General features: G+C 37.0%; 1 protein-coding gene across 10 annotated transcripts in view; it reads left to right on the forward strand.

Annotated features, from left to right (window-relative positions):
• The window catches only part of LYST (lysosomal trafficking regulator), a 176,208-nt gene that overhangs the window by 44,438 nt on the left and 115,760 nt on the right, over positions 1-16,010 (forward strand). For all 10 annotated transcript variants that reach the window (XM_086382817.1, XM_086382820.1, XM_086382815.1 and 7 more), the window contains 7 exons: positions 2,066-2,156; positions 3,766-5,845; positions 7,277-8,300; positions 9,834-9,995; positions 11,778-11,934; positions 14,186-14,412; positions 15,184-15,250. In XM_086382817.1, coding sequence (XP_086238943.1) covers positions 2,066-2,156; positions 3,766-5,845; positions 7,277-8,300; positions 9,834-9,995; positions 11,778-11,934; positions 14,186-14,412; positions 15,184-15,250 — 3,808 coding nt within the window. The remainder of the gene's footprint in view (positions 1-2,065; positions 2,157-3,765; positions 5,846-7,276; positions 8,301-9,833; positions 9,996-11,777; positions 11,935-14,185; positions 14,413-15,183; positions 15,251-16,010) is intronic.

The following is a 16,010-nucleotide window of genomic DNA, read 5'->3' on the forward strand; positions in this document are numbered from 1 at the left end:
TTAACCATTCAGCAAATTGGTTGCTATACTAAATCAGGGGCATGAAACCTTACTTGACCTAGGAGCAATCGATTAGAGAAGTCTTCCCACAGAGGAACTAAGACCTGAAGGATGAGTTGGTACTTGGCAGATGGAAGGATGGTGAGAGAATTGTAAGAGCAGTGCATGTGAGGAAGATGTTTGAAGGACCATTGATGTTCAGGAAACCTTAATAATACATGTAGGTAGGGGTTGGCTTTGGTGGTAGGAGTTAAAACTGGACAAGTCAGTAGGAATCATGTCATTGAAGGGTCTTCCAGGCCTGAGAAGGGATTTAGATTTTGCTTTTGCAGAATTTTAAGCCTTTTCATAACCAAGATGCTAGAAAGTAATAATCGGAATCCTGTCTCTACTTTCTCATTCCCCTTGACTCTTCAGCCTATTTGTAATCTGATTTGCACCCTCATCACTCCATCAAAACTGTGTTTGTTAAGGTCACCAGTGACCCTGTATTTGCTAAGTGCTTTCCTCCTATCACCTTACACAGTTAAAGATCAACAACTCTTGACCTGGTTAACTTTTCTTTCTTTTGTGAACTGCTCTCTTCCCTTGATATTTCTTGTTCTGCTTCTCTTTGGAGAGAGTTAACGTATCAGTCTCCTTTGCAGGCCGCTCTTCAGCACCACCACCTGCGGTTCTTTCAGTGGTGTTCTCCAGAACTCTGTTCTGGGAAGTCTGCCCCTCTCCTCCTGCATACTGTCCTAGGAAATTTCACCCGTGTCCTTGACCTCTGCTCGGATGACACCCCAATTATTTACTTTACATCTTTTTCTTAAGTTCCAGTCATGTATATTCAGCTGTTTACTAAAAAGCTGAGTCCATTTGGAGATCCAACAGACATCTCAAACTCAGTAATATCTAAAAAGTGAATCCATCATCTTTACCCCAACCTAACACCACTGCTAAATGTCCTGTCTTGATGACTGTGTTATCACTTGTTACCTAGTGGCCTAAATCAGAAACTTTCAAGTTCTTTTGGATCTTTTTTTTTTCCCCTCCCATATGCCCCATAGTTAATCAGCTGCAAGACATTTCATTTCTCCCTTACGGTTTCTCAAATATGTCTCCTCCTTTTCAGTGTTACTGTCTGAGGCTTCAGATAATTATTATCTCGTCTGTATTACTGTTTCCCTGCCTCTAACACTGATTAGTCCCTTCCCCTCCCCACCAGTTCTGTTGTCTATATAGTGGCAAATCTGATTATGTCACCCTGACCCACTCTGACCCCCTCCCCACAGATTGACATGAGCAATTTACACTTGATTTGTCATTAATTCCTCAACCACCCATGTCCCAAGTTTCCCAGGTGTAGCACTTCCACACCTCTGATAATGATTGCTCCTTTTTCTGAACTCCTAAACTGAATGCCTGTGCCACACCCGGGTATGTACACATGCTGCGTGCCTTCTGTTCTTTAACTGTTTTGTGTGTATGTGTTCTATGGACCAAATGAGGGGACCTTCTCCAGGGCTTGGACCATATCCTCCAGAAAGGGTAAGACAGTAAATGCTATGGACCTAGTGTGCAGTCAATAAATATTTATTGGATGACCTTCACTAATAAGTCTGTCTCTCTTTACATATACTATTGTATTAATAATGTCCATTTCTCTTTTTGAAAATTGTGTTTTCTGAGTTTTAAATTTAACTGCATGAAGCCTTTTTGTTTTTCTAGTAATTTTTGTTACTGGTTTGCTAATTAATAGGGCTTAACTTTTCATTTGCACCTAGCAAATTTATCTTTTTGTAGGTGAGGAATTCTTACAGTGTGCATGGTGGTAGTAACAGCTACTTTCGGAAAAAGCAGCAAGAATGTGCTAAATACTGTCAAATACTCTTACCTTCTTCTAGCCTTGGAAGGGTTTATAAATTGCAAAGTATCACAGCTTTAATTGGATTTAAGATAGGTTAATTTGATTCTTCCTCCTCAAGAAATGGGATTTTTTTTTCAACTTAAAGATAAGGTATTAGGAATTACTGTGTTTCATGACCTCAGAGCATGAAGGATTCTTTTATTTCTAATACAGGCATTGACATGCAGAGAAGAACTCCTTACCCTTCTTCTGTCACTCCTTCCATTGGTATGGAAGATACCTGTTCAAGAAGAAAAGGCAACAGGTATGTTTCTTTTCTTTGTCATATCACTTGTGTTATCAAAATTCTACTGGGGAAAAACTTGCATTGAAAGGTTACTTCACTGTGATGGTTGATAGCAGCTCAAAATCAAAGCAGTGTATATTAGTGTGATATTTAATATGAAAAATTCTTTAGGCAAATACATTTTTATTTCTTCTAATATAAAAACGATGGAGAATTCCTTGAACGTAATAATGATTAGAAAACAGATGAAGAAGCAGAACAGCCTAACATTTAAAAATGGAGTGTGAAAAGTTTGAAGAAATCAAAGATTCTCTGCTTATTTTAAAGACTGCTTTCCATTACCAGTACCCTATCAAAGACATTTGTGGTTTAGTTTTTCTAATGTTGCTTTTAAAGGATAAATTTGAAGTAATGTTTTGTGTTAGGACTAGACAGTGTTATTACACTTAAGGTCAACATATTTTTAATTTCTGATTCAGAAAAAATATATATATCATATTAAGTACATGAAACTTAGTTTAAATGTTTCAATAGAGGGATTAACAGTTTTCCCCCTTCACCACTTCTGGAATATGCAGATTGTGAGATGTTTAAGGATCTCTCAGGTTGAAAAAAAAAATCTCTTAAATTGTATTTTAATGCCATATATGCATTTTTAATATATTTCTGATATGGAGCTCTCTTTTAAGGGATTTATCTAAGGTCTTGTAATAATATTATCCTGCTTATTTTGTTGATTCACTGACTCTGCTCTTATTTTCTTCTGAATTTATAGAACTCACAAATTGTTAATCACTTAAGAACTCTAATTTGTGTTCTTTTGGTGAAGTTGTCTTCATTGCCTGCATCTTTTGCATATGTGGAATTTGTCAGACTCCTTTTAATCCTCTCTTAAAGCACAAGTCTTTTATTTAGATTTTTATTTATTCATTCTAAATTATAAGTGTACCTTTTGTATTATTGCAAAGGAAAAAGCCCAGTGTCATTATCTTTTTAATTAGTATGGAAAATTTATTCTTTTCTCTAAGATATAGATCTTGAGTGTTGACCACACAGCAGCCCTAGGTTCTGGGCACTGAGGGTGAAACAGCAATATCTGCCCCTGTACCAAGTTCCTTGCGTAGCACATGCAGTAAATATTGTGAATCAGTATCTCTCTTAACCCCAGTCTTGGAGAACATTTGTATCTATTGTATGATTTTGAAATAATTTGGGGAGATCTTAAGGTTCCTAAGTTATATCAGAGCTATAAACTAAATACTGTTTTGAGGATATAGTATACCTCTGTGTCTTAATTAATGGTGTTATTAGAGGAGATTTGTAAAGTGGTAAGAATAGTAATGCTAAATACCAGCATTGCTTTCCTAACTCTGTTCTCCTTGTTTTCAAAATCAATTTGTATTCTTTGATTCAGGGCCACTTTGTATTTTGAGCAGGATAAGGAAATGAAGTGATGATGTGGGGAGGAAGGGGAGTAGAGACATACTAAAAAGCTAGAAGAAGCCCCATAATAAAAATATACTGAGGACAAACTCCTAAAGTAGAGAAGTAAGAGGATAATCACCTATGCATATTGAGTTTTAAAACGTATTAAGGTATTCTAAATTTTTTTTCTTCATTTTGTCAGATTTTAATCTACCATTCTCAGCTGGTATAATCCTGACCAAAGAAAAGAACTCAAGTTCTCAAAGATCTACTCAGGAAAAATTATATTTAGAAGGAAGTGCCCCGGCTGGTCAGGTTTCTGCAAAAGTAAATGTTTTTCGAAAAAGCAGGCGGCAACGTAAAACTACCCATCGTTATTCTGTAAGAGATGCAAGAAAGACACAGCTCTCCACCTCAGATTCAGAAGTTAATTCAGATGACAAAAGTATAGTAATGACTAAATACAGAAGGTCCCATGTGCTGCAGCATTTTGTAAAACAGTGTCCTAAAGAAGACCACCTTACAGCTAAGCTTAACCACTTATCAACCAAAGAGCAGACTCCTCCTGACACCATGGCTTTGGAAAATTCCAGAGAAATTATTCCAAGAGAGGAGTCAAACACTGACATTTTAAGTGAGCCAGCTGCCTTGTCTACCATCAGTCACATGAACAATTCTCCATTTGATTTATGTCATGTTTTGTTATCTTTATTAGAGAAAGTTTGTAAGTTTGACATTACCTTGAATCATAATTCTGCTCTCGCAGCCAGTGTAGTGCCCACACTGACTGAATTCCTAGCGGGTTTTGGGGACTGCTGTAATCTCAGTGACAATTTGGAGGGTCGGATGGTTTCTGCAGGTTGGACTGAAGAACCAGTGGCTTTGATTCAACGGATGCTTTTCCGAACAGTACTGCATCTGATGTCAGTAGATATTAGTATGGCAGAGGTGATGCCAGAAAATCTCAGAAAAAATTTAACAGAATTGCTTAGAGCAGCTTTAAAAATTAGAACTTTCCTAGAAAAGCAACCTGACCCTTTTGCCCCAAGACAGAAGAAAACACTACAAGAGGTTCAGGATGATTTTGTGTTTTCCAAATATTGTCATAGAGTGCTTCTTTTACCTGAGCTGCTGGAGGGAGTTCTGCAGATCCTGATCTGTTGTCTTCAAAGTGCAGCTTCAAATCCATTCTTCTTTAGTCAAGCCATGGACCTGGTCCAAGAATTCATTCAGCATCACGGATTTCATTTATTTGAAACAGCAGTTCTTCAAATGGAATGGCTGGTTGTAAGAGATGGGGTTCCTCCCGAGGCCTCAGGACATTTGAAAGCTCTCATCAATAATGTCATGAAAATAATGAGCACTGTCAAAAAAGTGAAGTCAGAGCAGCTGCATCATTCAATGTGTACAAGAAAAAGGCACAGACGTTGTGAATATTCCCACTTCATGCATCACCATAGAGACCTCTCAGGTCTGTTGGTCTCGGCTTTTAAAAACCAGGTTTCCAAAAACCCATTTGAAGAGACGGCAGATGGAGACGTGTATTACCCTGAGCGGTGCTGTTGCATCGCTGTGTGTGCTCACCAGTGTTTACGCTTACTGCAGCAGGCTTCCTTGAGCAGCACGTGTGTCCAGATCCTCTCAGGGGTTCAGAACATCGGCATATGCTGTTGTATGGATCCCAAATCTGTGATTGTTCCTCTCCTCCATGCTTTCAAATTGCCAGCACTGAAAAGCTGTCAGCAGCATATACTGAATATTCTTAACAAACTCATTTTGGATCAGTTAGGAGGAGCTGAGATACCACAGAAAACTAAAAAAGCAGCTTGCAACATCTGTACTGTTGACTCAGATCAACTAGCCAAATTAGAGGAGACCCTGCAGGGAAGCTCTTACAATGCTGAACCTTCCTCAGGTTTATCTAGTCCATCCTACAGATTTCAAGGGATCCTGCCCAGCAGTGGATCAGAAGACTTGTTGTGGAAATGGGATGCCTTAGAGGCTTATCAGAATTTTGTTTTCGAAGAGGACAGATTACAGAGTGTACAGATTGCAAATCACATTTGCAGTTTGATCCAGAAAGGCAATGTTGTTGTTCAGTGGAAACTGTATAACTGCATATTTAATCCTGTGCTGCAAAGAGGAGTTGAATTAGCACATCATTGTCAGCAGCTTAGCATTTCTTCAGCTCAGACTCATGTATGTAGCCATCATAACCAGTGTTTGCCCCAGGAAGTACTTCAGATTTATTTAAAAACTCTGCCTACCCTGCTTAAATCAAGGTTTGTTATATATGTGTGTAGATACTTTTTCTCATTGTTGAAAAATCATGTTCAAAGATGTTTGAATATCTTTATTATTTATTTTTTCCTAGGATTTAATTTTAGTTTAACAACAAAAAAATTTCCCATCCCATGTCAGATTTTTTTTAACATTTATTTGTTTGTTTGTTTTACTGGGGTGTTTATAGAGAAGAGGACAGAGCCATTGATTTTAATTTCTCTGAAAAAAAAGTAAAGTTTTAAATCTATATCTGAGAAAAAAATGGATAAAACGCAGATACCCAACAGCAGGGGCAAAGTTAAATTAATTATATTTACTGGATGTAATATTATTAGCCAAAAATAATGTTAGCTAGGATCTATTGGGACATGAGAAAATGCTTATAATATTTTATAAGTAGCATACAAAAAATAAAAAATGTCACCCATTTATTTAGAGCTATGTAAAATATATATATAGTACATAAAGTGTGTATGTGCATGATAATTATCAAAACAGTGAAATTGATGAAATTATTATTTTTTGAATACCATATTTACATTTATTACCTGTATGTAGAAAAACTAGAAAATATAGGTAAGCAAAATGAAGAAAATTAAGATACTTTGAATCCCACCAGTGAGTTTTGCAGATTTTGTGATTGTCAACTTTCATACTTAAAAAATAATTTTGTAAATGAAGCTTGCTTCTGATAGGTAGTTGGCCTTTGAAATTAATGCATATACCATTTTAAAAACTTACAGTAAAGTATAACATATCTGTGATCATTATTTTCACAACCATTAAAAAAAAAATCCTGACATTCTGACATTGTTTAAATAGAACTGTCTTTGATCTGAAAGTTTTATAACTGTGGCGTGTTTGTGGACAGCCTGGATCTTTGCTGAGCTGGTTTATACTAAAATTATTTCTCAGATTCCAGTGATCCAGACTCATGAGTTTTACCTGAGACAGAGCTGAAAAACTTCAGATCTGTAGTTTAGTTTCTTTCCCTTGATGACATACAGATTTAAAATAAACAAAAGTCCTGAGTGAACCACCAAGTAGCCAAATGAATGGACATGCAAAGGCCTCCCTGCTTTCAGAGTGTCCATCACAAATATGGAGGTGATTGGGGCATGGAGAATTTATATAGAGAAATTTGCCATTTGGGGAAAAATATTCTTCCCTGAATTGCTTTGTTTCACTTGAGGGACATGTAATCTGTTCTTTTCAAATGCTACTGGAATTATATATGCAGTGTTTGAAGAAGGATGTAAAAGTTGTTAGAAAGCAACTTGAAATCCTGGTTATATCTAGTTAAGGACTTCAGCCCGATAATTGATAAAGTTGTAATAGATAGTGTTTAGTATATGCAGCAATGACATGTTTAAATAGTGTATGAACGATGTGCCTATATGTAAATCTTTTGTACTTTTTTTCTCTCACAGGGTAATAAGAGATTTGTTTTTAAGTTGTAATGGAGTAAACCAAATAATTGAATTAAATTACTTAGATGGTATCCGAAATCACTCACTAAAAGCATTTGAAACTCTGATAATCAGCCTAGGGGAACAACAGAAAGATTCTTCAATTCCAGGTATTGACGGGATAGACCTTGAACAGAAGGAGTTGTCATCCTTAAATGTTGGTACTTTGTATAACCAGCAAGCTTATTCAGATTCTCAGAGTCTTAGTAAATTTTATGCCCGGCTCAAAGATGCTTATCCAAAGAAACGGAAGTCTGTGGTGCAGGATATTCATATCAGCACAATTAACCTCTTCCTCTGTGTGGCGTTCTTGTGTGTAAGTAAAGAGGCAGAATCTGACAGAGAATCAGCCAATGATTCAGAAGATACTTCCGGCTATGACAGTACAGCAAGCGAGCCTTTGCAACACATGCTGCCATGTTTCTCTCTCGAGAGCCTCGTCCTGCCCTCTCCCAGACACATGCACCAAGCAGCTGACGTTTGGTCCATGTGTCGTTGGATCTACATGTTAAGTCCCATTTTCCGGAAACAGTTTTATAGGCTCGGTGGTTTCCAAGTATGCCATAAATTAGTATTTATGGTAATACAGGATCTATTCAGAAATCCTGAAGAGGAGCAAGGGAGAAAGGAAGGAGATAGAAACATGAATGAAAATCAAGATTTAAACAGAATTTCTCAACCTGAGATCACTGTGAAGGAGGATTTATTATCTTTGACTGTAAAAATTGACCCCACACCAGCAGAACTGAGTAGTCTGAAAAAGAGTGCTGACAGTTTAGATAAATTAGAGTCAGAGCATCTTTCTTCCATAAATGTGGAACAAATTCCAGCTGTGGAAGCTGTTCCTGAGGAAACAAAAGTCTTTATGAGTCGAGAAAGTGAAACCTTACTTCAGGGCATACGACTTTTGGAAGCCCTTCTGGCCATTTGTCTTCATGGCACCAGAGCTAGTCAGCAAAAGTTGGAGTTGGAGTTACCCAATCAGGTAAGAACTTATCTTTCATCTAACCATTGTGTAATGTAAATTTTTTTAAAGTTCTAATGTAATGCTATTGTCATTTTGTTTTTCCAAAGATTCTGAGTTTTGAGGTGCTCCTGTATGCTTAGCACAGTACCAGGTACTGTGGTGGACACAGAGGAGTACATGACCCTGTTCTTGCCCTCAAGAAACTTAGGGTTTAGTTTGGAATACAGAACCCATGTGACAAAATTCACCAACCCTGAAAGGCATTAAATACACATTAAATGTCAGATGTCAGATCAATAATAATGGGCAAGTAATTAGCAGCAGCAGCAAGTAAGTGTTAGTCGCTCAGTCATGCCCGACTCTTTGCGACCCCATGGACTGCAGCCCACCAGGCTCCTCTGTCCATGAGATTTTCCAGGCAAGGATACTGGAGTGGGTTGCCATTTCCTTCTCCAGCTATTGTATTTTAAAGTCCACATTCAACAGTCTTGGTGTGGTTCTGTTTGGTGCCCTGCCCATATCCCTTGCCAAGCTGATCCACCTGTGCACCATCTGCTGCAGATGTTGGCTGCTAAGGACTCACATCTGCACCCATCTCCCAAGGTGTGGGGTGCTGAGAGCCAGTGACTGATGGGTATGGCTCTGGGAGTGGGGACAGTCTCTGTGGTGCAGTTCAGGCTCCAGAGCTTCCCATGGAATTGGGCTGGGGTGACACATGTATTCTGAAACCACATCTTTGGCTGGATTCTTCCCCCAGCATATTCTGCCTTCCTCATGCCTTTACAAATTTCCCCTGAGAGCACATCTCAGCCAAAAAGGAATGCTTAGTTTCAGGCCCTGCTTCTAAGGAAATTTCAAATACGGCAGATCCCTTGTTTTCTTCCTGCGTGCTAAGTCACTTCAGTCACGTCCAACTCTTTGTGACCCCATGGACTGGAGCCCACCAGGCTCCTCTGTCCATGGGATTTTCCAGGCAACAATACTGGAGTGGGTTGCCATTTCCTGCTCCATCATATCTTGTCTGTGTGTATCTGTGTCTCCCATTGGACAGAGTTAAGGGAGAAGTCAATTTCCTATTCATCCTTACGGCTTCATCCCCTAATAGCAGAACAAGCAGTGAGAGTTCCCTTCCAGGACAGATAGGAAGGAGTAAAGAAGGGAGGAAGAGAAAAGAATTAGAACACAAGTGCTTCTTAGAGTCTTAAGGAACCACTAAGAAAAGGAGTTAGTAAATCTAGAAATGGTTAATGGAAACCTTGAGTTTCAACTAATCATTTTTTCCCTGATACAATTAATTTATGATACATTCAAATTCAAAAGCAAATAAGATGAGTAAAGCACTGGATAAATTAAAATATTATTCTTAATTGTAACAGGAGGATATTTGTATAAGCACTGGATATATATACAGTCATTTTAATTTCGTATCAACTGCAAGTAAATGGACTAGCTTTTACTTAATATAAATATTAATTTATCCTTTGTTTTCTCACTGTTTATTTTTTTTCTTAAAGCATGTTGATATTCTTAGTTTCTTTGCTTTTACCTTAGAACTTGTCTGTGGAAACTATATTGCTTGAAATGAGGGATCATCTTTCCAAATCAAAGGTGACGGAAACAGAATTAGCAAAGCCTTTATTTGATGCCCTGCTTCGAGTTGCACTGGGGAATCATTCAGCAGATTTTGAGCACGATGATGCTATGACTGAGAAGGTAGGAATAACATACAGTTGTCTTGTTACTGTTTGGGTGTGACTGGCAGAGGCAGAAGTGTGTGGGTTCAGAGTGGGACACTGTGATGTGGTTAGAACATGTGGGCCAGGATTTGGTCAGGTGAGTTCAATGGGTTCTGTCTCCATCCTCTGGGATGGATTGTATTTACATCTCATAAAACATAGGAGAGCAGTGAGACACGCTTTTCTTCATCTAATCTGGAAATTTACTGACAATTGCTTCCAGTAAGATGGAAAGTATTATTTAATGTCTCATATATAACTGATAGTTTATTAAGTAATAATGCAGGGATAGTGATGACTCAACTATCCTCTTTGCCTTATTTGATTCTATAGTGATATGGCTAATATTTATAGAACTCTCTTCTCACTTTAATTTTAAATCATTCAACATAAAAATGACTGGTCCTTGCATAGAAAGAACTCATAGTTTTTTAGTTGTTCGTGTTAACTTCATTTTCTAAAAGAACTATTTTAATTTTTTCCGTGAAACGGATATATACATACATAGTTAATTTACCTCTCCTTTCATGTTTCTTTTACCTTTGTTTATCTTTGTGTAACTTCTTTTTCAATTCCTTGGTCTAGACATATTGGCATTTTATAATCTTCTGCCATAATAGTTTACATTACTGTTTGTCATATAAGGTAAAAACTTACTAAAATAACTACTAATGTCATAATCATATTACTGAATCAATTGGTTAACTGGAAAATGTTAAAATACCTACCTAAAATGTCAGAATACCTATGTAGGGTAAAATATCTACCTACCTATTAAAAAAAAAAGATTATTCTTCTTTTTAAAATGTTGCAATGATAAAAGTACTCTGAGCTTCTTTAAGTGTGTTTTTTTAAAGTGAAGGTATTATTAGCATTTTTATAAGAAAAGGAAAATTTCATGCCACATGATACTGCACAGGGAGTTAATGCTGGAACTCTGATTTCAGAGATGCTTGTATGTAGACAATTGCATTCTGAAATCTTAAAATCAGTTTCTTTGAAAATTTTTCATGTCTTTAGTTATCTAATTTATGAAATACTTTATAAAAACCTTTGGAAAAATCTTTTCTTGAGCAAATATGTAAATATAATATGTATTTATTTGCATTAAGTTGTAAGGAGAGGGAGAGGGTGGGAAGATTTGGGAGAATGACATCGAAACATGTAAAATATCATGTAAGAAACGAGTTGCCAGTCCAGGTTCAATGCACGATACTGGATGCTTGGGGCTAGTGTACTGGGACGACCCAGAGGGATGGTATGGGGAGGGAGGAGGGAGGAGGGTTCAGGATGGGGAACACATGTATACCTGTGGCGGATTCATTTTGATATTTGGCAAAACTAATACAATTATGTAAAGTTTAAAAATAAAATAAAATTTAAAAAAAATAATATTTTTAAGACTGTAAAAAAAAAAAAGTTGTAAGAAGTATAATTCCACCTCATTGTGGTTTTTGGTCATCTCCTCTTATATAACTAGAGTGGAATTTCTTAGACCTACTTTTCAGTAAAACTGAAATGACCTATAGTTTGTTAGGACACCTATTTTTTGAGGTGTTAATCAAGTTGGCTAAGAAATTCTGGAGAATTATGCTGTGTGAATTTCATAGTGTATAATGGTTAATATCAGTTCCTAAGATTTTTTTCTTAAAATACTGAAGCTGTCTTCAAAATGACTTTTGAGTAATAAATATCTTATTTAAGAAAAATGAACAAACATTGCAACTTTTGCCTTAATTTAATTATACTGATCTTATAGAGTCATCAGTCTGAAGAAGAACTGTCATCCCAGCCTGGTGATTTTTCAGAAGAAGCTGAGGATTCTCAGTGTTGCAGTTTTAAACTTCTGGTTGAAGAAGAAGGTTATGAAGCAGATAGTGAAAGCAATCCTGAGGATAGTGAAACCTGGGATGATGGTAAAATATCACTGAAGTACTTGTGACTTCATTTGAAAGTCAGATTATTAACTAGCAAATGGTTCTTAATAATATCACTTTAGAACTTTTATTGCCTTATATTTGTAAAGTGTATTGCATCATTATTTTATTTGATCTTGACAACAAATTCTGGCGTTCTTGTAAGCAGTTTGAAAGTGAAAGTGAAGGTCGCTCAGTTGTGACCGACTCTTAGTGACCCCATGGACTGTAGTCCATGGAGTTCTCCAGGCCAGAATACTGGAGTGGGTAGCCTTTGCTTTCTCCAGAGGAATCTTCTCAACCCAGGGATCGAACCCAGGTCTCCTGCATTGTAGGTGGGTTCTGTACCAGCTGAGCTACAAGGGAAGCCCAAGAATACTGGAGTGAGTAGCCTATCCCTTCTCCAGTGGATATTCCCAATCCAGGAATCAAACTGGGGTCTCCTGCATTGCAGGTGGATTCTTTACCAACTGAGCTAAGGAAAGCCCCTGTAAGCAGTTTAAATCAATGAAATATGTTTTTGTTATCACAAACATTGATGGAGTGTCTAAGAATACACGGTGGAAGAAGACTCTGCTTTTATATGTATTCTAGTGGAAAAGACAAGAAATATCAGAAATAAGCAGTATGAAGAAATAAAACAGGGTGATGTGATAGTGACTGGGTAGTCAAAGAAAGCCTCACTGAAGATGTGTTTACATTGAGGCCTTGATAGAAAAGATCTATCCAGCGGACACTGACAGGAAGAGTTTTGAAAGCAGTTTGTTACAAAGATTTAAGTAATACAAGGAATACAGACATCTCTTTGTGGCATCCAAGAATGCTGCAGCATAGGTTTCTTAGTTCACCACAGCCCAGCTTGTCCTTAAGATGGAAATAACATTGCATGTGATCCTTTGTTTCCAGGCCGAAAACTTGAATGGAGTAGAATGGAAGATATGGATTGAATAGAGCCAGGAGATTTCTGGGAGGGCTTTATCTTTTTATTTGCTGGTCTTATGACTGTGCCAATACTGTTAGTCTTCACTAAGTTTGCAGTAGTTATTTTCTTCAATGGCTGTTGTCTCTTTCAAATTGAGTGAATGGGAATAATCACTGATGTCCTACTTAAAGGGCTTTGATGGACCCATAGCAGGTGGTTTTTTTTTTTTTGTTTTTTTATTTTACCATTAAGAGAGTAAAAAGAACAAAGGAACAGCCACAGATTGAAAGCCTCATACATATATATTCTTGTGACTTACTTGATTTGTTAAACCAACTTTTTTCCAGCTTTATTGAGAAATAATTGACATACATCACCGTATAAATTTAAGGTGGTTTGATTTACATATATTGTGAGAGGATTACCACAGTAGTTTTAGTTAACATTTACTATCTCATATAGATACAATACGAAGAAAAGAAATAAACATTTTTTCCTTGTGATAAGAACTCTTAGTATTTATTCTCTTAACACCTTTCCCGTATATCGTACAGCAGTAGTAACTATAGTCACCATGTGGTATGTTACATCCCTAGTCCACCTTCTTCCACTTCCCACTCCCCCTTCCCCCCTAAGCAGGTGCTTTTGAAAAATATTGCTATAATAGTGTCAGTTTTATCATAATATAGGCATGATTTAATAATGATAGATACCCTCCTTTGTGTAAGTTTGCTCACTAGATCTTAAAGAATTTTGGTCCAGGTAGAAATTTATAAATTCCTTACCTATATGAACTTTTAAAAAGAGTACAGCAGTTTCTTTAAAGAGCGTAACAGTTAAATTTTCCAGAATGTAATATTCGGTGAGGCAGTATCTATATCCCACTGAGAAAAAGGTCAAAGTATAAAATTCATCCAACCAATAGCCAAACCTACTGTTTTCACAGAGATATAAGCAAATGAACTACCCTATGATTTATGTATTTTGGCACCAGAAAGTTTGGGATAGTACTTTTTTCCAGTTGTCTCATAGGAGTGTATTAAATATGCATCACATGTCTATAAAAATTACTGTTGATAGTACTTGTGCTTCTAGTGAAGATCAAAATTACTTTTAAGGCTACTTGTTTATCATCAAAATATCCATATGACTTGATGATTCAGGATAATTATTGTAGTCAAAAATCAAGTAGTGGGAAAAGACTTTGTGAGCATCTTCTTATAAATAGCACTCTTGCCACTAGATCTCCTAAGTGATGAATGAGATTTGAAATTTTTTTCAGTGCTTAGGAAGGGAATAAAAAATAACCTTTTCTTTTTCTCCTTTTAGGGGTAGACTTAAAGCCTGAAGCAGAAAGTTTCATTGCATCAAGCAGTCCAAATGACTTACTTGAAAACCTTTCTCAAGGGGAGATAATTTATCCTGAGATTTGTACGTTGGAATTAAATTTGCTTTCTACTGGTAAAGCTAAACTTGATGTGCTTGCCCATGTATTTGAGAGTTTTTTGAAAATCATCAGACAGAAAGAAAAGAATATTTTTCTACTCATGCAACAGGTAAAAGATATATTTAATTAAATGTGATCAGTATTTATCACACACATGCCCTAATTACTCATCTCTTTATTTATATATAATCCAACTTGTCTAAAATTCAGATGATTACTTACCTTTTATAATACTTTATGGTATATTTTTAGTACAAGTGATAGGCTAAAAATCTTCTGCTTCCATAGTTTTCCAAAGTAGGATAAAAATCTGTGTTGTCATTGGCTAACTATAAGAATCCTAGTGTATTTCTGAGAACAAGTAATATTTTTTAAATTGCATTTAATTTTGATATATGGTCATTATTTTGAAAAATCAGAAAAAACAGTATGAAAAACAAAATGAAAATTATGTGTAACCCTACACATAGCATTCTCTCCACTTATTTTAAAATATCTAGATATGTATACAGTATCAGTTCAATTCAGTTGTTCAGTCATGTCCGACTCTTTGCGACCCCATAAGTTGCAGCACGCCAGCCCTCCCTGTCCATCACCAACTCCCAGAGTTCACTCAAACTCACGTCCATCGAGTCCATCTTTGACCCTGATGCTGGGAGGGACTGGGGGCAGGAGGAGAAGGGGACGACAGAGGATGAGATGGCTGGATGGCATCACCGACTCGATGGACGTGAGTTTGAGTGAACTCCGGGAGTATACACGGTATATACTATATACCGTATATACAGTATACTATCAAGTAATTTATTATGATATTACTTCTTCATGCTTTCATGAGGTAAGAAATTTAATTTTTAATTTTTTGTTTTTTAATCTTCAGGGAACTGTGAAAAATCTTTTAGGAGGATTCTTGAGTATTTTAACACAGACTGATTCTGATTTTCAAGGTGCGTTGAAACTTTGGTTTTAAACAATAGCTTTGAAATAATTTTGTTATGTGAAATGAAGAGTTGACAGTAATAGCTTCCATTGGCATAGTGCCGTGTGGTTTCAGAAGTAGCTTTATATGCATCATCTCTCCTGTTTCTCAAACCAATACAGTAGACATAATATAAGTATCTTGAATTTCTAGAGAGGAAAATCTAGATTCCAAGTGATCAAATGAGTTGTTCAGGGTCATGTATTTAGAAGTGGCATTGCGAGACTGTTCAGTTCAGTTCAGTCGCTCAGTCATATCCAACTCTTTGTGACCCCATGGATTGCAGCACGCCAGGTTCCCTGTCCATCACCGACTCCCGGAGCTTGCTCAAACTCATGTCCATCGAGTCGGTGATGCTATCCAACCGTCTTGTCCTCTATTGTCCCCTTCTCCTCCTGCCTTCAGTCTTTCCCAGCATCAGGGTCTTTTTCCAATGAGTCAGCTCTGCACATCAGATGGCCAAAGTATTGGAGCTTCAGCTTCAGTCCTTCCAATGACTATTAAGGATTGATTTCCTTTAGGATTGACTGGTTTGATCCCCTTGCAGTCCAAGGGACTCTCAAGAGTCTTCTCCAACACCACAGTTCAAAAGCATCAATTCTTCGGCACTTAGCTTTCTTCATGGTCAAACTCTCACATCCATACATGACTACTGGAATAACCATAGCTTTGACTAGACAGACCTTTGTTGGCAAAGTACTGTCTCTGCTTTTTAATATGCTCTCTAG

This window comes from Bos grunniens, chromosome 28, assembly GCF_055505025.1.
Source record: "Bos grunniens cultivar Pamir isolate PY7600 chromosome 28, Bosgru_T2T1.0, whole genome shotgun sequence".
NCBI lineage: Eukaryota > Metazoa > Chordata > Mammalia > Artiodactyla > Bovidae > Bos > Bos grunniens.